Below are 21,223 nucleotides of genomic sequence, written 5' to 3' on the forward strand. Positions count from 1 at the left end.
CCGTTTTCTTTTGGCTTCTCTATATTCTAATTAAATTTGCTAAATTGTACACTGGTCAACACTGTATGAATAGAAAATCAGCAAACACCGTTTTTTCCCTATTTCCGGTCATTTGTTTTCAACTCCCAATAACTCGAACTCCCGATAACTCGAACCATTTTCAATTTCCCTTGAAGGTTCGAGTTATCGAGAGTCGACTGTAGTTATTATCCATTAGAGAATACAAGAACACATCCCAGTGTCACACGATTTGGCATGTGATGTGTTTGCTAAAATCGTAGAAGATAATGACTGAGTGCCATTTTAATATCAGCATATTTGGAGGCAAAGCTATTAGTTTGTAAAGAAAATGTTTTGCTGTGTCTACACTCTAGTGAAACAGTAAATTAACAGCCATAGCAAACTTTGGAAAGCAGCCATTTCGAGCCTAACCCCTCGTCTTGGAGACAGCGATAAAAATTAGCTTCTCAAAGTCATTGGTTATTCATCAAGTCGTAACAAAGAAATCATTTAACAGTGACGGTGTTTGGAAATGTTTTAATTAGTGCGGTTTTTACGATTTTATTTCTCCGTTTTCTTCTTAGATTTAGTTTTGGGTGAGAAGATTTCAAACACTCAAGACAGTGCGTTAACACATTTCCAAACACCTCGAAGTTACTTAATACTCCAATTAGCGTTGTATTTTCAATTATATTCTCTGCACCTGGAAATGTGTCGAAACACTGTCTCTTGTGTTTAATTACATTGCTTAACAAATATAACAATAACTTACTATAATCTTACATAAGTATCAAGTTTAATATCTGGCTTAACAAGCAAACTGGCGATAACAGTTCGTCCAGCATTTTGTACATGAAAGGTGCGCGAGGGCTAAGTTAAACAAGTACAAAAAAAGGTGATAACATTGAAATAAGTACCTGTGAAGGAAACTTGGAGGGATCAACTCCCCCACCTGATCCTCCTTTCTTACTTGCATTCAGACAATCAACTAGCATTTGTTTTAGAGTGTCTTTCATTTCATTAGCAAGATCACCAAGCCACACCTGTGATGAGAGGAAGAGAAAAGAGAAAAGTGTCACATTCAATCCAAAGGGGCTTGTAAGTTGTTCCCGAAAAATTATCAAACCATCGGCTTACAGCCTTTCTCCAGCTGAAGGGTTTGATTATTTCCATGACAACCTAGTACAGTTTGAGAAACATTTAAAAAAAAATAGAGTTATATGCAAGAATGGCATGAGAGTGAAGCACAAATCTAAGTACCAGTATTATTATGATTCAGTAGATGGATTGTATGGGGTCAAAAAAATTGAGCTGGAAGACAGAGGAAATACATGAACACAAAGGATAAGTACTTAGTCCAGCAATTTTAAAAATTACTTTAAATAGATCAATAACATCTTCATTCACTGTGAAAGCTGAAATATTCAGCATGTCGCGAGCGCGGAACAAAGAAAAAATCTGAGTCCCTGACGGGAATCGAACCCATGGTCTCCCAAACACCGGCCGGGCGCTCTATCCACTGAGCTACAAGTCAGACATAGGCCAACAGGGTTCAAAATAAAATTTCGAGATTAGCCTGAATTTGTCGGCTTTTTTTGTCAAGGCTCATTTTTTCCCGGCTGTTAGAGAGCTATGCATTTTCAAGGGACACAATCCAGCTGCATACATGACGTACCCAGATGCATTCTGGGGCGATTTCAAACCCAGTCGGCCATTTGCAAGTTTTCCGAAGTGATAAAATATTTTACGGCAAAGCAAAAGAATGGATTGGAGCATTGTGACTTCCTTTCTTATTTTGAATGTTTGAGAAGCAAATAAGATCTTCAATATAATTTCCTGGAGGGACACAATACCTGAGAAGGTGGGGCAGCCCGTTATTCATCTTAACACAGAAATAAAGTCGCCACATTGGCGACTAAACTGTAAAATCAGAAGTTTTCGTCGACAAAGATGAAATTTTGGTCGCATTAGCGACCAGTGAGTCGCCTTTTCTAGCCCTGTAGCTGCTTTATTGTCTGATATGAAATGTTTACTTCAACATTACCGCAACTTTGATTTCAGTTGGCCGATCAAGGCATGATATTTTCTATTTCTTCGGTGAAAAGTACCGTATTTACTCGAATAAGCGCCGCGGCGCTTATTAAATTTTTCCCACCTCAAGTGCGGCGCTTATTCGGGGGCGGCGCTTATTTGAGGGCGGCGCTTATTTAAAATTTGACTCCACAAAGAGTCTTATATTTTACAGTTATCGAAAATAGCATCTTCTGATTGTCATTATTCGTACGCGTCTCTTCTGAAGAGAGAAGTGGCGCTAGCTGTCCTAGCAAAGTTCGCGGCCTTCACAACATTTACGTATTGTAAGAATGTTTGATAGAAAACAAATGGGCGAGCAGTAAAACATCACTGTAAACTGCAAAAGATCGCTTTTGATGAAACGAGAGTTGCTTTGTTGTGCAGTTTTTAGCAAAACGGATTTCCTCGAATTAGCGCCGCATCGGGACTGCGGCGGTTATTCGGGGGCGGCGCTTATTAACTTTTTTGTCCGAAATGCGGCGCTTATTCGAGGGCGGCGCTTATTCGGGGGCGGCGCTTATTCGAGTAAATACGGTAGCCGGCAAGTATCGTCAGAGTGCCGGCTACCGCCGACAGCCGGCTGCTATTTTGAACCCTGGGCCAATTATGTACAAGAGACTGGCCACAATACTACGCATTTGAAACAAGTCTAGTGGTGATATATTTATTTGTCTTTTGTCCTCAAGCAAGAAATAACGCTTTGGTTTTTTATTTGCTCGAGCATTCATTGGTTCAAAATTTTGGTCATTATTGCAAAATACCGCAAAATGTCGCTTTCTCAAATTTTTCCTTCTACAACATTCCGCAAAATTTCGCTTTCTTTTTTCTTTTTCACTTGTTCAAAATCTCGCTTTCTTCAACAAAATTTTTAAGGAATTTCGGTCGAATTTTCACTTTGTGGAGATTCAAAGACTACCGAAATTTCGACGAAATTTTGTGTGGGAACAAAGAATGAAAGTCCATGAAATTCGTTTGAATCATTTTTCCACAGTACTGTACAATAAGCAACACTAACCTCCACCTTAGATGTAAAAGTGAAAGTAAAAGACTTCCGAAATTTCGACGAAATTTCGTGGAAAGAACAAAAGTTAATGAAATTTTTTTTGCACTGTACGATACACTACAGCATTAACACTTACCTCCACTTCAGGCGTAATAGTGACTGGTCTCTTAAGAGGAACCACTTCTCCATCCAGAGACTTCATAGCCACTATGGTTTTGCATCCTTCATCAAATGCCACGTTGTGTATCCCAGCAAACAGTTTCTTCAAGTGTGACTGGATCACCAAAGGATTGGTGGCTTGGCCGAGGATTTCTAGCAGGTCATCGTCACCAATGAAGTAGAACCGCGGGAATAGGGCTCGCTTTTCCTGTTGAATTGATCGTTGTCAATAATGGTTTTTGGATTGTTTTTACATTCGTTGGTGAATTTCCATGAAATAATAATTATTAAGAACTTTACGTTTTAGAGACAACCATGTACCATGTATCATCACGTGACAACGCTAGATATTGCTAGATACATAAAATACCCAGTCGCAAAAGAGAGTCTATTATACTCTGGCTATTTCGCGGTTTTAGCCAATTTTGAGTGTCGGTTTGCGGCTACATTCGTATTCATCTGGCCGTTTACGGTCAAGAAGTTATAGCGGTTTTGGTCTTTAGGAGAAAACAAAAGCAATTGGCGGTCTAGGAAGAACAATATATGACGGTTTGCGGACTGTACAACCCCTCACAATTGACCCTCGTAATACATGTAATAACTTTCAGAATTTGAACAACTACAATCAGAAGCTTTCTGGCTATCTCAAGACGATTTGCCAAAGAGAAAAACTATTCCAACGATTATCTTTTTACAATTATTATTACAATTATAGTATAGAACGTAGCGCTGATGGGAGTCGTACCTCCAAGAATTCATTAAGAGATTTCTGACATCTCTGTAGCTGATCCAGGAGGGTCACTAGTGTATTCCTGATGCCTGACTGAGCAACAAGTGACAGCACTCTGTTGTCATTTGTAACGTCCTGCATGATGGCCCTGTAGGAACAAAAAAATGCATTTTTTGTATTTCATTTAATTTTAAATACACCACAATTTTATGAAACCGCTTTTGACATCTCAGATGTGAAATTCTTGATAAAAAAAACCTTGCATAATCTTTAACGATTATTAGGGATCCTTAAGGATCTTCAGGGCTGTTCTTAACAATTCCTCAAGATCTTGATCTATTATCTTAAAAGATCTCAAGGAGCTTATTAGCAGGTTTATGCAAATGTTCTTTAGGTTTCATAAGGGATTTGGCAATAATCGGCGGGCAATGGCCGAATTTCAAGGATTTTCAAGTTTCTTGCAAGGACCTGCAAATACGTTTTTTAACATCCACATAATATCCTCACAATATCATTGAGAATCTTGAAGGTTTCTTGCAAAGATCGTTGGCAAGAACTTTATAAGACCCTTATCAGACCAACAATCTCTATAAATCCGTTAAAGGTCCTTTAAGGATCCTTCAAAACTTCTCACCAGAGATGTCTCTCAGATAAACAACAGCGATAGAGTGAGCCGCTGGGTCCAAATAATATTAATCAAACACCTTCTTATGATTAACAAGTACGAAGCAAAGCTACAAATTATGTAACTTCAAGTTAAATTTTCACTGAACAAAATCACACCTGAAGTCATCATCCACCCTCTTGAACCTTCCCTGCTCCCTGGGAAGAGCTCCTCGACCAAAGATGGGCTCCAGATAAACCCACTTTCTCTGGATTTGGTTCAAGTTGTGAAGGTACTCATCCAGATCAGCCAAACGTGTCTCCCATAGTGAGGCCTTGTCTTCAAACCCTTTGTAGTATGGAGAATCCTTCAATGACTGCAACAGACACTGGTTATCCCCGACCTGGAAAGGTAATAAGACAAAATGTCAATACACCTCTTAACAAGAAACACATTCCAGGGCCGCAGCCGCTTTAAGGCAAACCAAGACACTTGCCTCAGTCATTTTTTTTTTTTCGTTTTAATTTTTTTTTTTTTTAAGGGGGTTAGTAGATAGCTAGAAGGGAGAGAATTGTGACCATGGAGATTGCCTCAGTCATGATGTTTTTTTTTTTTCCTGGCTACATTCCTGCATTCACGCCTCTGCAGGCGGACACCTCCTCATGGTCCCAGCTCCATACGAACACTACATTTTTAACCTCCCGTAGACGGACACCACACCAAAGTGGGCACTTATTCTGGTCCCAACAATGTCAAAAATTCCTCAGAAAATCTGAAATTCAGAATTCAGTGAGTGGCAATGGTACATACATGTATCACTCACTTCCATAGTCATTAGCAACAACAATAAAATCGCAATTTACTAAACCGCAAGAGGGTTTTTTGGTTGTGTGGAAAGGGAGGAGGGGGGGGGGAAGGGGAAGAAAAAAAAAAAATAATCAAACAACCATTGTCGCAGTTCAAACTGTCTATTTTTCAGTACCTGATTGACAAGGTCTTTCCAGTCCTTGATGATGGATAACTCTTTGTTATGTGAATCCACATATGAAGTCAAAGAGAACACAGCACCTGCTCCCCACAGCTCTAACTCTCTGAGAGCTTCTCTGATTGACACTTCTCCTTGAGCTCGACTGTTCAGCTCCTGTAAAAATCCATCAACAACATCACTACTGTTAGTATGTTAATAAAGACTTCCATCAATGGTTCTCTACTGTTATCTGTTACTGTACATGTCCAGTACATTAAATTTTGTTCATAAAGACCGGCCTTATTTCAACAATAAAGTTGCTTAGAGGTACCATGTTGGTTCTGGTGCGTTTTACCATTTTTTGAGCTACAACAAAAACTGACCAATTTATAATTATCCCCATCATTTTTGAAGGACTAAGTTCTGAAAAAAGAGCAAATGCTTTTTCATTGCCGCTTTCCAAAAAACTAAGTGCATGAATTTGGCGCTATTCTGGGAAAAAATTCCTTTTAAAAATTCAAATGTTTGGGTCTGCTGGTTTTAGTTGCTTTTTAATCGGAACAGGATTACAGGAGGTTCATGTGCGACCCTCCTTTTGATGGGCTTCCTCTCCTACCGGTAGTTTTAAAATGGGTTCAATCTAACCTTAAGTGCATCAGCATGAGCGATGATTTGATCAGCAGTCTCAAGCACATCTCCAAATGTCAGCTTCTCAAGGATGGTGCCCCTGGGCATCTTCAGAAGTCTGAAGAGCTCCAGCCAGTGGTCAGGAGACAATGCCTCTCCACGAACATACTTCAGCAGAGGAACAATATTCTAAAACAACAGAAAATATAACATACATGTAACAGTTAGTTTCCCTGAAAGCCAGTAGCCCATAAAGCAATTAAGATGGTTTCCGCACAACTTTCGAGCAATACAGGCAAAAATAAAGTTACCAAAAAGACCTCTTATAATTAGCATGGCAACAGTTTAAGTACAGCCAACAAAAACCTGCCAAAAATTAAGCGCTCAAGCTGACCCCGCGAGAGAAAAATGGATTTGAAGTTGTCTATATTTCAGTTAAAACGGAGGTTTTGCGCCAGTTCAAAACAAAATGGCGCGCGTTTTAAACATTTTTACGAGGTTTGACCTAATTTTCTCGAGAATGCTTTAGAATTTAATTGCGGGGTCACTAAGACAAATGAATTTCGATAAAATCTTTCAAATAGTGTAAAAAATGTTGCCGTGCTATGAGTAGATTTTTGGTACATGTACTTAATTTTCGCACTCATTGCTCGAACTTTCAGCGGAATCCGTCTTAATGTAATGGACCCTCTGCAGCTAACGGTTACATGGTACAAAATAACACCTTGCTGGAGGGCAAGCTACCCTCTAGGACATCCAAAACAAAGAAACGTCAAGCATTCATGACTGGTTAAAGAAGCTTCGTTTTGGATGTCCCAGCGCGTTGCTTTTATTTGTACCAAGTGCCTGTTAGCTGCAAAGACCCTGTTGTGTCCACAGGTAGCCCAAGCTCCTAAAGGAGCCGTCAACATATAGACTACATATGACATTGCGTAATAACGTTATTATAAGGGTTTGTATGGGAATATAACGATCGTAAAAAATAATTCAAAATAAAGGGAAAATATCCGAAAAATCGACTTACCTATCCTCTTCTATGTAAATCTTGTGTTTCTATGCCGTTTGGGGGCGTTTTGAAGCGATTCCAGTGGGTTTTAGGTTCGCTGTTTTCCTCTATAGAGAGGAAACCAGCGAACCTAAAACCCACTGGAATCGCTTATATTTTCCCTTTATTCTGAATTATTTTTTACGATCGTTATATTCCCATACAAACCCTTATAATGATAGGAAACCAGCGAACCTAAAACCCACTGAAATGGCTTCAAATCGCCTCCAAACGGCATAGAAACACAAGATATAGACAGAAGAGGATAGGTAAGTGAATTTTATTGGATATTTTTCCTCTATTTTGAATTATTTTTTACGATCGTTATATTCCCATACAAACCCTTATAACAACGTTATTACGCAATGTCATATGTGGTCTATATGTTGACGGCTCCTTTAGGAGCTTGGGCTACCTGTGTCGTGTCGAACAACAATAGTTTTGACCAAAATCTTCAAGCTCCTCTTTTTGATAACTAAAGGTAAGGTATCCTGTAGATTGACTTAATTCTAAGGGGACAGACCATGCACGTAATGGCACTCCTGAAATATATCTAATGGCCGTAACCGATTATCAGTAGGATGCCTAAAATACGTGCAATTCTACAATTGGTTTGGCTCCATTAAATCCTATACCAATTGCAGAACATTTTAGGAGGAGCCACCGACGATGTGAGCACAGTCGAAAGTGAGTGAATGAAAGTGATACATGTATGTACCTTGTACTTGTCCACATCTTTCTGCAGTCTCACGGTCATGCTTGTTGGTTCCTTGGATCTTAGTTTCTCTGACCAGGCTGTCAAGAAGTCATCAAAGCGATACAGATTACCCCTGAAATGAAAAAGAGACAAAATTTATGGTACTGCTGTTAAAAGTTTAAATTCTGATCCTGTCGCATGTGCATCTAAACATTGCACAAACCGCATTTACAAGATTGTTTATGTCAAATATTCCCTATGAAACTAAATGTTTTTAAAAAAAACAATTCTAAATGACAAGACCATAGCTTGATGGCAGCCAAATGTGTCTCCCGGGCGTTATAATTTAAAGGTACAAGCCGGACAAGATTAACTTTGAAAACTGTTCCGTCGGACCATATTTCAAAAACCCTTTTCGCAATCCGTTTCAATCTTCAATACTTCTGGCCATCCGTACCTTCTTTTGTATTTGGTGTGTTACTTAAATATTCCTTCACTGTTTTAAGAGGTTATTTTTTATATTTAAACGAGTTTGATGGTCATTTCCTATGCCTAAGTTTGGCCAAAATCCGTGACATGGTCCCTTTAAAGTGGTAGACAACAGGCAAAATGCAAGAACCTGTCCCTGTAAGATTGTGCAAGGGGTGATCACTCATTATTTTCTGCATTATGAAATGGCTGACCTAGACTCCTAAGAGACACCTATTCTATCCTTCAATCAAGTTACATTCCCAGAGCGCTCACTACTCCTTGTTGCCGATCAGTTCAATAGAAGACTTTTGTTGCGAGAATTGTGTAAACATGATAATCAAAAGTATACATACTACATGTAGGTTTGAAACGCCATACTCATACTCAATCTCATGGTTGTGCACTGATCTTAAGGTACTAATTAATTTTATTAACTGGCGATTGTGTCTCCAAGATTGACTTGTGAGATTTTTAGTGGCACAAGATACCTGAATGATATCCAGTCCTCCTTTGCCAGCTCATCCAACCCATTGCTGAACTCTTCATACAATCCCCACATCGTTTCGTGATGAGAGATGTCCAGTTTGAGTTCTTCAGCTGCTGTGAACTTTGGTTCGGCAACACCAAAATGTTGGCATTCAAAGCTGTTGAAAAAAAAAAATAAAGTATGTTAACAGTTAAATTCCTAGGCAAGGTGGCCGTGGCAACCTTCTCCTCAATTTTAAAAAGGATTACACCCAATAACTAAGACTAGCATTTGTAAGTTGTCACTTGTATTTTCTTGGTATACACACGAGCCTAATACCATCATTAGTGCGATGCTTTAGCTTAGTCTAATGACTGGTACGATTAAATCAAATTCATTTAGTCTTCAAAGCATACATGTTAACTGTAGAGCTTTATCCGATGTTGAATTTGGACTTTCTACATGTAAAGTTAAACTGCATAATTATGGCCTGAGGTGCATGCCAGTTATGTAAACCGAAAATGTGAATTCTAACTATTTACATTTGTTTATCAATGAGGACAGAGGGTTAATCTGGCATCTCAAGGCTGGTGTTAACTGTCAAATGAAGTGGAATTGTCAACAAATTGTACATGTAATGGAAGCGAGTCAAGTGAAGCAAAAGATCAAATGGCTTCCAGTTCGACTAGAAAGGGTTTATTGCTGTAATAAGTGCGTTTGTGGAGTGGAAATCAATTGGCTGCCACTTTTAACAAAGATTGTTAGGGAGGTCTTTACTTTACAGTCATAATAGCAAAGGAATAAGTAAATCTTGTACAACATTCTATAGTCCTTCAGTTCTAGTTCTGATGCTGGCTTATAAAAACAGTCACGCTAACCAATCTAATAACTCCAAACCCAACCTACACTAGAAGAAAAAAGTTTGCAATCTTACATAAGCTTTTTCATATTTTCCTCCAGTTCAGCAAACTCTGCTCTCCTTTCATTGATTGAACTGACTGCTGCCAGGCAGGACTGTCTGTCATTGTATTCATCAATGTCACGAGGCTTCAACTGGTGCCATCGAGCACTGAATTTGTCAAGTTCTTGTTGGAAGGCCTGCACTCTTGACTCGACATTGCTCTTCATGACTTCGACCTGTCAAAAGCGGTGATACATGATTGAGCTAATGCGGTACAACATTTACACACGGTACAATTTTACACAGCATTTGCCTAGGTCTTTGCCTTTCCATATTGACCGTTAAATAGCACTAACAAAAGAATCTCAAACCTTGTGATTTACTCAGCTTGGTACCGAACAATGTGTTCTTCCTCTGCCGAAAGACCACCTTGATTAATGTCTGAAGGACTTTAAATTTGTTGTGTGGCACCCAAAGTTTACTTAAAGGGAAGAGGGAGGAAAGTATTACGGTGTGTGGATACTTTACACCATTCAGAGTAAAATACTCTAAATTTTGATTAGAAGCAATTTTCAATTGAGTGTTGAAAGTAATCCAGGATTGCATTATTTTTGCATTAATTCCTTTTGTCGTTGGTTTAAAAAACTCGCCCCACTTATTCAACCAATCAAATATGAAACCAAGCCCAATTGCAACTTAGTCAAGCTCGTTTTCCAGCTTTTAGCGCCGGTAACATGTATTTTGACTGCTAAGTTTTTGGTTTTTGGCCAAACAAGAATGGGAATCACCAAAATCTGAAGGATGAACGCTGCACAATTGATTATTTCTTTTTCAACTCTTAGGGCACCGTGGACCAAGGGAAAACTCTTGGCGACTTGCAAAAAAGAACTGAGCAGGTCCAATTCTGATCGAGGAGAGCTGCAGAGAGTCCATAATAGTTTCAGATCAGACGAGAGTAAAAGTTTCTACCCACCTGCTCCTTGACCATAAGTTCGTGGCTTTCCATCATCATCTCAAACTTGTCCCATCTGGCCTGTAGCTGACCAATCTGATCAACACCACCACCAGCAACTGAACGCAGCAACTTGTTCTTAGACTCAGCTTTGTCAAACAGTGGATGAACCTATAAAATAACCAACAATTTTTTTGCTTGAGGCGAATGGCACAGCCATTGACTTGGAACACTTGCATAGGAATTTTATTGGAAGGCAAGGGAAAGTGAGTTGCTTGTAAACTGAAAGGATGCTTTTTGCTTGAGAGGGAAGGCTAATTATCATAGCACTGTGGCTCCTGAACTTAACTTTTTCTGCCATCTTTTAGTAATGACAGTCATCTTTATCCCTTTCACACTAACCACACTGTTAACAAAGTTAAGGAAAAAGAAAGCCTAAATTTAAACAGAGTGAGAGCACGATTGCCCTTGTGGTTACATATGGGAACTTTAAAAACAATTTTAAAGCGGCCTTCACACGACAAACTAAAGTTGGCAAACTCACGCTGGCAAACTCAAGTTGGTGTGCGTGAACGACACAACAACAGTTGGCAAACGAGTTGGCAAAAACTGTTGGCGATAATAGAGACAAGTTCCGTTTGTCGCCAACAGGTTGCCATCTTGTTTGCCAACTGTTGTTGTGCCATTCACACACACCAACTTGAGTTTGTCCTGTAAAGGCCGCTTAAGCCACATTTGACTAAGTCTGACTTCTGACTTATCAGGGGGGCGGAGGGCGTTAATGCAGCTTTGGTTCTACAGCATGAAGTGTTAAGGAGACCGGCATCAGACACCCTTAGTGAAGGGGTTAAGCACATGCCTGTAGTTTCTCCGTGGCAAGCTCGGCGTGCTTGGAATTTGCCTCTCCTATCTCCTCCACAGTCTGTGGCCTGGTGGACAGTGCTTCTGTGGCTGATGTCAGGAAGGTGTCAATGGTCTGCACTTCATTTGTAATGGAACGTCTCAGAGAGGTCAACAGCGCATCAAACAGCTGCTGTATGTGATCATCAATTGTTGACTTGACAGGTGAAGTCGAAACACTGATGCAGTCAACCTTAATGTTCCTGCATGCCATGAGAAAATAAAGTCAAAGAATTCTACATGTATTGCAAACAATTATTGTACTTAAGATCGCTGTATGAACATCTGAATGCTTCACCAAACATTTTCTCTTGTCATTGACATTGGCTGCTGGAACATACATGTAGACTGGCTTACGACGGTATAGGGCTGGGACTATTTATTATTATGTGACCCTCCACAGGAAAACAGAAACTGTTAAAGGTGATAGCACGCTTACAACACGCTTCCATCTTAAAAGAAAAGGATTTTGATTTTAGCACGCTTACTCATGTACAGAACATTTAATTCTTGCCGACTTTTACACTGTTTTTTGGTGGAGTGAGACAAAAGTGCAGTGAATAAACAGGGAACTAACGAAAAACTGTCATGTAAATATGCAAAACAGTTGTTTAATGTAATTACATAATTTTTATTTAACACGAACAGTGGACAAAGGAAAAAGTATCTTGAACATCCTTCCGTTTCACAACAAATCAGTCCTCCCTTTATAATAAAATGGGTTGCTTGAAACACTAATTATACAAATTTATTAACCTAAATGGCTTAAGAATGTAATTGTGATTAATACATTTAAGCTTTTATATAAAACTTACAAAGGAAGTTTTTCTGCTTCCCTCCCTTTGGCTTTTAAAGCTCTGAAGTTTCTTTCCCAGTCTGGAACAGTCTGCAAGTGAGTCTCAATCAGTTTCTCCAGATCCACAGTCCCCAGGACAACCCAGTCCTTAAACTGATCCTGTACTTCCACAAGACGTCGGAACAGGTCCTCAGCTTTCTTGTACACTGTCGTGAAGCCTGCAGAGTTTTGATCAATCATGATTGGGTAGATGCTGTTGTCTTCTCCAACTCCACGGAAATGGTTTGGGATGGAAATGAATTTTCTCATCTCTCTGTAGTACTTGGCTCGGATTTCTTCAAGTGGAGGACGGAATTGCAACTTCTGCTGCCTACAATAATGTAAAGCAGACAAGAAAACTTTAAGATAGATAATTATCTTAATGATTGTCGTAGATTTGTTTTATCACAGTTCTGTTGGTTGATTTAGATTCATGAAGCCTCCCAAAAATTAAAAATACTTTCCCCAACTGTTTTGGGTTGAAACGGTTTAGAATCCCATGACTGGGATCAAACATTTGGATTAGTTTGGTAGCTACTTATGGAGTTTTTTTAATTCTATAATTTTGATTTGTGAGAAATCAATTTCAGTTGAATGAAGTGGTTAAAAGGATTGTTGAATATTAATCAAGCATTTCAACGAAAAATGGTTGGAAAAGTTTTCTGTTGGAGGTCCTCCTCAAATCAGTCATTTTAACCAAATTTAATTTCGGTTGAAAAAATTAAAAACTGGTTCTTTTCCAGTAGAACATGAAAAGCTCAACCAATCTTACCAAAAAAAGACTGATCTCAATAGAGCATAGTAATTATACTTTGGTTCAACTGTTCTTGACAATTTGCTTGTCATTTGTCTGCCTGAAAGGACGAAGTCCACAACTCCTGCACTATCAAACTATTGTATATACCAAGTCAAGTAACTTTTGATGTACGTCAAAAGCACAACAAGGCAGGGCAATGCTGCAACCATTCTTTAAGCACAAGACACTGCAAGTTTCAACATTTTTTTTGTTTCTCCACTATGAGAAAAAAATATTAATGAGTTAATGATCTGTACATGTATGCCTAATAATATTATGTACCTGAAGACCAGCTCAACTTTAATCTCTGGAAGATTCTCATTGAGAGCCTCAAGTCCCATCTGGTATTGATGTTCCAAAGCTTTGTACAGCTGACGATCCCAGTGTATCTTCCAGGTCTTCATGTTGTCTGCTTTAAATCCCTGTTAACAAACATGCACAGTAATTGAATCAAATAATTATAAAACAAGAAGGGAGGGTCACATATAGTGGTTGGGTCTGTGCACTTTGTATATATGCTGGATTTATGACCGGGGGCGGGCATATTCTACACTCTCTCCTCTGCAGAGACCTCATATTTTTCGTACTACTCCCCTTATTTTTTTTATTTTTCGTGTATTTTTTGCCTTTTCCCCTTCTCTGAAGGAGCCTCTGTGGGAGAGAGATATTTTACATGTACATGTACATGTATGTACATGTACATGTAAGGTGTAGATCCAAACACCACTAATTGTTAGAATCCAGCCCATGAAGACATCATGATGGTATCACCTTGTTACTAAGTAAGTAGAAGCATGGACTTACAGTGTAGTTTTTGGTTTTCCTCTGTTTAGTGTAAAACCTGGATTAAGCTTGTCTGTTTGAACGATTCCCATATATAAAGACATAATTGTTCTTCCATTAGGGCAGAGTAGTGCTTCACTGTAGAAGTAACAGTATCTCACTTTCTATACTCATCTGGTTAACAAGTGGCTACTGGCAACCTGACAAAATGGCAAAATGTAGCTACGTAATGCTTGTGGCTGATGACCAAATACAACATTACAATGTACCTGTTGAACAAGAGAGGTCATCATCTCCCTCAATGAAACAAGTGCTTCTTTCCAGCGAGGTTGCTGTCTTAGCAAATCAACACTCAGTAAATTGACCACCTATGAAAGAAAAATCACAATTTAGAGCTAGATGTACCTATGACTTTTTAGAGGTAATTCCAATCTGGATGAATACTCACGAGTGCACAGTAAGACAATGCACTTACCGGGGTATACAAATACTTACACAGTGACCTCTCTCAAAGGCAGAATTATTTCCTGAACCGAATCTAGTTCTATATCATACAGTTCTAGTTCTATATCTATATTGACGGCTTCGAGCTCCCTGCTATTTCAAACTTTTTGTTCACCTGACGGTTCAAAATATAAAATGACTAAGCGCGCGTTGTTACAGTAGAGATGAGTATCCGGCACGCTAGCTTCAGCTGTGTATAACAATTCTGAGTGTGGCCCGCTTGAGCAATTTATTTCTCAAGGAATCATACAAGCGACAACCTCATTACTTTCTTCTTACTTGAACCTCGAAATTTTCGACTCAAGACTCGAGACTCAAAACTCAAAATTTTCGAGTTTCCAGGATCGAGCCACGAGGCTCAAGGATCGAGACTCGAGGGACTGTCAAATTACATTACATGAGTATATGGTGGTCAGGTGTCTGCCTTAAAGAGAGTCATGCAAGTTACTAAGGTGCACACACTCCTAAGAAGCATCACACCCATAATGAGAAACATGTAATTAAATTAAGTAGTTATGGTACATGTGCCTACATGAAGTACTTAAAAAAATCTTTAAAGTACCTTGTCACTGATGTTATAGTGACACTTGCGTAGCCTCCTGTTCTCTGACGTCAGTTTGTCAGCAGCAGCCTGCAGTTTGTCGATGTAGGCCTCCAGTTCAGGTGGGTTGTCCCACGTCACCTGTGTCTTTCCACCGCTCTCTTTCGACCCAGTCTTGGGGTTCTTCACTAGACGTTCAAAGGATAATGCAGAATCCAACATCATGGACTGCTGGCTTGGTATCATCTGCTGGTCTATTGTGTTGTAGAAATGTGCAACCTGGAAATAAAATGAAGAAAATCAAGAATTTTAAGATTGTTTTCATCAGATCAACAGACAGTAAGTTATTTGATAGGATGGGGAAAATAGATGTACTGAACTTACACGAAACTTGGCCCCTTCCCAGTGACCTTGGATAACTTGAACCTCCAACTAACTCAAACCATTTTTCGATTTTCCGGAGCTAGGACATTTTCTCACTAAATTTACCCTTGATAACTACAAAATGTAAACCCCTGATAACTTGAACATTTCTGGATTTCCCTTAAAGTTTGAGTTGTCCAGTTTAAACTGCACCACATGTGCAATAAAACGGAAAAGCCTCAAACCAGCTGGAACAACTGGAATGGCCTTTTAAAGAATTCTTTTAAGCTTACAGTATGTCTGTCACTCTGGGACCAAATTTGGTAATAATTAATTAATCTCATACATCTTATAATAAATTAATATGTACATTTGAAATTATTAGCAATGACAACATGTGCTTACATGTATTTTTTTACATGAGGGATGCAGACAAGAACAATTGACTGTATCAAAAATATGATCACATGATCACTCCACCTGTTTTAAAATCATTCCATGTCTGTAGAATTTGTTGGCTGTGCTTGATGTCTGTTGTATCTTGGCAGGCACGGCAAATCCCAGAGCTGAGAGCTGTCTGACTTCCCTCATGAGTGTTACAAGCCTGTCTCCATAGTGCACTCTTAATTTTCCATCTCTTTGGTCTAGATCCATCAGACGGCCACTGGTCTGCAAACTTGAAGGAAATAAAGATTGTTTACTATAATAATTATTTTTATACACAAATTCTGGAAATCAGTTGCTCCGTGGTTGAAGCACCTCGGGAGTCAACCCAGCCGGGATAAATCGGCTTGGTAAAGCTTTTCTTTTGTAGTTACATGTAGTACCAACAAACCATTTCCAAAAGCTGAGCCAGTGTACAATATTATGTTTAAGTGCATATTAATGTATGACAGTTATCCCATCTACACGGGTGTCCTAAGTTGTGGTTTTAACATACACTGCTGGGCTGTCGTTTAGGGCCCTAACCCATATAACACCTGTCCTACATTTAAGTTGTGGTTTTAACATACACTGCTGGGCTGTCGTTTAGGGCCGTAACCCATATAACACCTGTCCTACATTTAAGTTGTGGTTTTAACATACACTGCTGGGCTGTCGTTTAGGGCCGTAACCCATATAACACCTGTCCTACATTTAAGTTGTGGTTTTAACATACACTGCTGGGTTGTCGTTTAGGGCCCTAACCCATATAACACCTGTCCTACATTTAAGTTGTGGTTTTAACATACACTGCTGGGCTGTCGTTTAGGGCCGTAACCCATAACACCTGAACATTACGGCTAAGCTTACTCAATGTTACGGATGAAAATGTTGATTTGTGTTACTTTACACTTGCATTCAGAACGAAATGCTACAGGTAATAACTTCAATGTTACAGCTGCTTAAAAACTTAATGAAAGCCCTGCACTGTATAGGATGCAATACAATTAGACATTCTTTGGGTTGTTTGACTTGTTCTGCTCATGCGCACTGTAAGAAATTCTGGAAATTAAATTTTACTCAAAGAGCTTAAATACATTGTATGCCTATTATATGCATTGTTTGAAAAGCAGTTAAAATAAATCAGTTGTCTTGATTTACCTGAGGGGCTGTTTAGGATCATCAATAGCTGTCATCATTTCACTGACCCAGCTCTCAAACTGATCTTTACAGTAAGATCCTAATTCTTCAGTCAGCTCTGATGCTTCTCTCTTGAAGCCTTTAAAACCTGCCAGGTCTCCCAACAGGCTCTCTGCAGTGTTCAGTGTTTCTTTTACCTATGGTTTAAAGTTACATGACTTGTACAGTGCAATTTAAGTGTAAGACAACAAAAACTTAAACACCTTTACAAAATAATACAACAAGTGCATGTACTCCGAAAATCAATGGATTTACTTCAGTTGTTCCTATCTTTCAGCGAAACAACGTACTGAACACTGACCCAACATTAATTTAAAAATCTCGATGATTTGGTAAGTGCAGAATGCAATATGGAACAATTGAAAGTATGTTGTTTTATATATGTTCGTGTTTATTTGCTTTATTTTACTTTCGGAAAAACTGTTCACAGGCTACTTGTATTCTTTCCCAGGTGTTCCTTACGCTAATCTTTGCAAACGTAACACGACACTTTTGTTCGTTTGTAACAAAATACTTTTGTCTTCCTTGAAAATGCGATAACATGAAACTTTTGTTTTTTGTTTGTTTTACGGCGGCATCGATGACATTTGTTTAATTTAATTAAGTTACGGTTTAGACTGCACGAAAGACGATTCTCAAAAACTAAAGAAACAAATCTAATCAAAAAACATATTTTTCGACAGGTTTTTTAAAACGCAGTACAGCTAGGATATTTGTTTCCTGGTTATCAGGTGTTCACGCCGAAAATCCCGGTGCAAGTTTTTGCATACCTAATTACGAAAGCGCCGTGAAAGTCTCAAAATCTAATTTAATTAATTTGCGGTTTTTACTTGGCGCCAAGAAGTCTGCAGGAAGCCTACCGCAAACACGCAATACAAGCGATGTTCATGATAGTTCCAGAAAACAACGTAGACTAATCTGCGCATGCGTTTGGTGTAAATTACGTTGAGTAGTACCACAAGGAGAGCAAAGGGTTTTCTGAAACAAATATATACGTTTGAGATCTTCATATGAAAGTAACGTAGATGTGCTCCAGGTTTTACCTAGGGGTACGGTCAGGTGCTCCCCACCCCCACCCCCTCCACAAGGAATAATTAATTAATTGATATTAATTAATTAATTGGTGATTAAAAGTTTACACCATAGTGCTTTAGCGCCTGAGGGGTTTAGCAAACGACAACCCACCAAACCATCACAATAGTGCATTCTGCACTAAAAAGGCTTTAAAATGATAAAAAGCAATCAAAGTTCTTAAAATCAAAACGCTTTCGACTCTAAGTCATCATCAGTGATGATGACCTACATGTAGAGTCGAAAACATTTTGATTTTAAGAACTTTGATTACTTTTATCCATTTTAGCCTTTTTAAATTATTTTTATCGAGCAACACTATCACTCTCAACATTGCAAGATGTAGAAAGAGCCCAATGGTTGCTTAATCACTAGATCTACCGTAATGATTCGATTTAGCGCCCGGGGCGCTTATTATTTTACTTTTGGCACCTCAAGGGAGGGCGCTTATTCGAGACAGGGCGCTTATTCGGGACAGGGCGCTTATTTAATTTTTTGAAAAATAACCAAATGTATCTAACAATAACAGGAACTGTAACAGTTAGAAATTGTTAAAAGTTCAGTTACTTTTAAAATAATTGTTCATTTTAACAGTAAATATATACATGAACTGTACGGTGAACGGTCAGGAGTTTATCTAGTTGACGTCAGTGACTTCAGTAGGGCAAGTTATCCACAATAGGGGCACTCTTTAGAATAGGGGTGCTTATAAGAATGGGAGCGCTAATAAGAATGGGGGCGCTTATTGGAATAGGGGCGCTTATTCACAAAAACACATTCGAAGGGGGGCGCTTATTCGGAAGGGGGCGCTTATTGGAAGGAGGGCGCTAAATCGAATCATTACGGTAAGTTTAAGTTTGACATTAGCTTGCTTACGAGAGCTACAGTAGTGTACAGTATACATGTAAAATAATAATACAATAATGTAGGTTGAGGTGCTAAATACATTGTAGAGCTTCCCCAAAATTAATAATTGTTAGTAAAGCTCTTCATTTAGTGAAAGCTAAATACCTTAGAATCCAGTTGTCTGACCCATACAATGTTGTTCACAATCTCAGGCATGTTACGTCCTTGAGGAGGGCCACTCCCATCCTTATTGCCTGAGTATGAATTCTGAGTCCTGGAAATGAAGTCATCTCTGATACTCTTCACATAAACTGTCAACTGACCAAGCAGGGTCTCTCTAAAAAATAGAAATTAAAAGATAATTAATAAGTTGTTCCAGTTAATTTTTGATCCAAGTTAATTTTAAATTTTAACTAGTTAGTTTTTTTCAAACCGCCTAGTTACTTTTTTTATACTACAGTCGATGCTCTCATAAGCGGGCACCCTCGGGACGCGAAAAAAGTGTCCGCAACTGGAGCTGGTCGCTTACGAGAATGGTTCTTGTAAGCGGCCACTAGAGGTGTAGGGGATAGATGGCCGCTTACGTATCTAGTGAGAGTATCTAGTGCCAATAGACAAATTGTTCCTCTGTACTAATGGTAATTGCAATTTCCCGCAGCAAAATGTTGAGGGTACTACTCAACTGTCAGAACAAAACAGCACATTATTTTTGTAAAACCGTGGCGTGGACAAAAGCCTTTTATATATACATGTATAACACTTCTTTTTCTTGCATGGAGTGATTAATCGACTTCTTCCAGCTAACATAATGGCAATATGCATGTTAGTGGTGTTTCGAAATGTAACCGGACGTGGATGACGACAAAACAAACACTGAAATATGGTACTGGAATTACTGACAGTAAAATCATGATTTTTATATGATTTTCTTTGCGGTGTCCACTTACAGGAGCTTAAAAACAAAGAAAAAGTCTAAGTCGTAAACTCGGAAAGTGTCTGCGGCCGCTTACGGGAATGTCCGCTTACGAGAATGTAAAAATACAGAGTTTGTATGGGAGTAAAAACGGGGTTTCTAACAAGGTGGCCGTAAGTAGAGCTGTCTGCTTACGAGAGTGTCCGTTAAGAGAGCTTCGACTGTAGGTAAATAATTAGGTTAGGGTTAGGGTATTGGTTGGTCCTTGGAGTCATACATTTGTAAAAAAAGGGGTTCATCCAACATTTCCTACGTGAAAAAGTGGATAAGCGGTTGGACAGCAAATCCAGAGGCTGAGTGTTCAAATCTAGTGCAGGTTACTAAAAAAAAATAGATGACTACTTGGGGGGTTGAGGGCTTATGAGCATGCAATCACATACTTGAATAAAGAAAACATTCACCTTTCAGGAGCCAGTTCTTTACGTATGCTTGGCCTTTTTACAAGCTCTTGATACCGTTGAAATTCTCTCAAAAGCTAGAAAGAAAACTCTTGGTTAAAATATAAACTGCATGCAATTTTGGGAGCTCTTAATTATGGTAAGGCAGGTGCATACACAGGGTTGGAAATTAGCGCCCGCCCACTCGCCCAGGCGAGTGTAAAAACTGTTGGGTAAGTACAAATCACGGATTACTTGCCCAGTTTGATTTTCAATATAATTATTATTATTCAAAATAAGGGGAACTTTTACTTTCCACTTAAAAATAAACTACACTGTCCATAAGCCGATAGCTTACCAACATTTTGAAATCTCCATCAAAGCTATTTGCTTGCAAACTACAGGTATTTGGGAATACATATCACATTAAACTGTGTTTCAACTTTTGATGGAAGGGTGTTTGCGTTTTTATTGTAAAGGAAGGTCTATTTTCGGCGACTTTTCATTGCAGTCTGTATCGTGATCGACCACTACGGTGGCACGGTGAGTATCAAACGTGCGTAAAACGTGTACATCTTATTATTCGTGGGGGAGGGGGGCTAAATTTTCCCTTTTTAATAGAGGTGACTGGGCGAGTGAAAACTGATCTGGGCGAGTGCAATTTGAAGGTCACTCACCAAGATGGTAAGTGCTCCGAAATGTTAGTTTCCAACCCTGATACATATATTTGAGGAAAGGAAATAAATAATTTTCTATTACTCAATATAATTACTTCATAATAAAATAATAATAATTTATTACCTTATTAAAGGAAATTAATGCTCTATCCTTGTTTCCAGAAAAGCAGTACTTACAGCAGCCAAAATATCTTTAGAGACATCACAAATCACTTTAATTTTCATCATTTTGAAAATTG

General features: G+C 38.9%; 2 protein-coding genes across 2 annotated transcripts in view; one reads left to right on the plus strand and one right to left on the minus strand.

The window, feature by feature from the left end:
- LOC144655561 (uncharacterized) overlaps positions 1-21,223 on the plus strand; it is a 253,491-nt gene that overhangs the window by 178,517 nt on the left and 53,751 nt on the right. The window lies entirely within an intron of this gene.
- Positions 1-21,223, minus strand: part of LOC144655505 (cytoplasmic dynein 2 heavy chain 1-like) — an 89,416-nt gene that overhangs the window by 62,749 nt on the left and 5,444 nt on the right. Inside the window, exons 4-22 of the mRNA XM_078515746.1 lie at positions 20,332-20,405; positions 19,123-19,294; positions 17,002-17,177; positions 15,898-16,093; positions 15,076-15,333; positions 14,279-14,377; positions 13,509-13,648; positions 12,411-12,761; positions 11,555-11,798; positions 10,717-10,866; positions 9,777-9,979; positions 8,865-9,020; positions 7,927-8,038; positions 6,182-6,352; positions 5,552-5,710; positions 4,749-4,972; positions 3,981-4,113; positions 3,213-3,443; positions 918-1,043 (exon numbers count right to left, since the gene is read on the minus strand). Of these exons, the coding sequence (XP_078371872.1) occupies positions 918-1,043; positions 3,213-3,443; positions 3,981-4,113; positions 4,749-4,972; positions 5,552-5,710; positions 6,182-6,352; positions 7,927-8,038; positions 8,865-9,020; positions 9,777-9,979; positions 10,717-10,866; positions 11,555-11,798; positions 12,411-12,761; positions 13,509-13,648; positions 14,279-14,377; positions 15,076-15,333; positions 15,898-16,093; positions 17,002-17,177; positions 19,123-19,294; positions 20,332-20,405 (3,375 nt within the window). The remainder of the gene's footprint in view (positions 1-917; positions 1,044-3,212; positions 3,444-3,980; positions 4,114-4,748; positions 4,973-5,551; positions 5,711-6,181; positions 6,353-7,926; positions 8,039-8,864; positions 9,021-9,776; positions 9,980-10,716; positions 10,867-11,554; positions 11,799-12,410; positions 12,762-13,508; positions 13,649-14,278; positions 14,378-15,075; positions 15,334-15,897; positions 16,094-17,001; positions 17,178-19,122; positions 19,295-20,331; positions 20,406-21,223) is intronic.

This window comes from Oculina patagonica, chromosome 5 (genome assembly GCF_052425735.1).
Source record: "Oculina patagonica isolate OP01 chromosome 5, crgOcupat, whole genome shotgun sequence".
NCBI lineage: Eukaryota > Metazoa > Cnidaria > Anthozoa > Scleractinia > Oculinidae > Oculina > Oculina patagonica.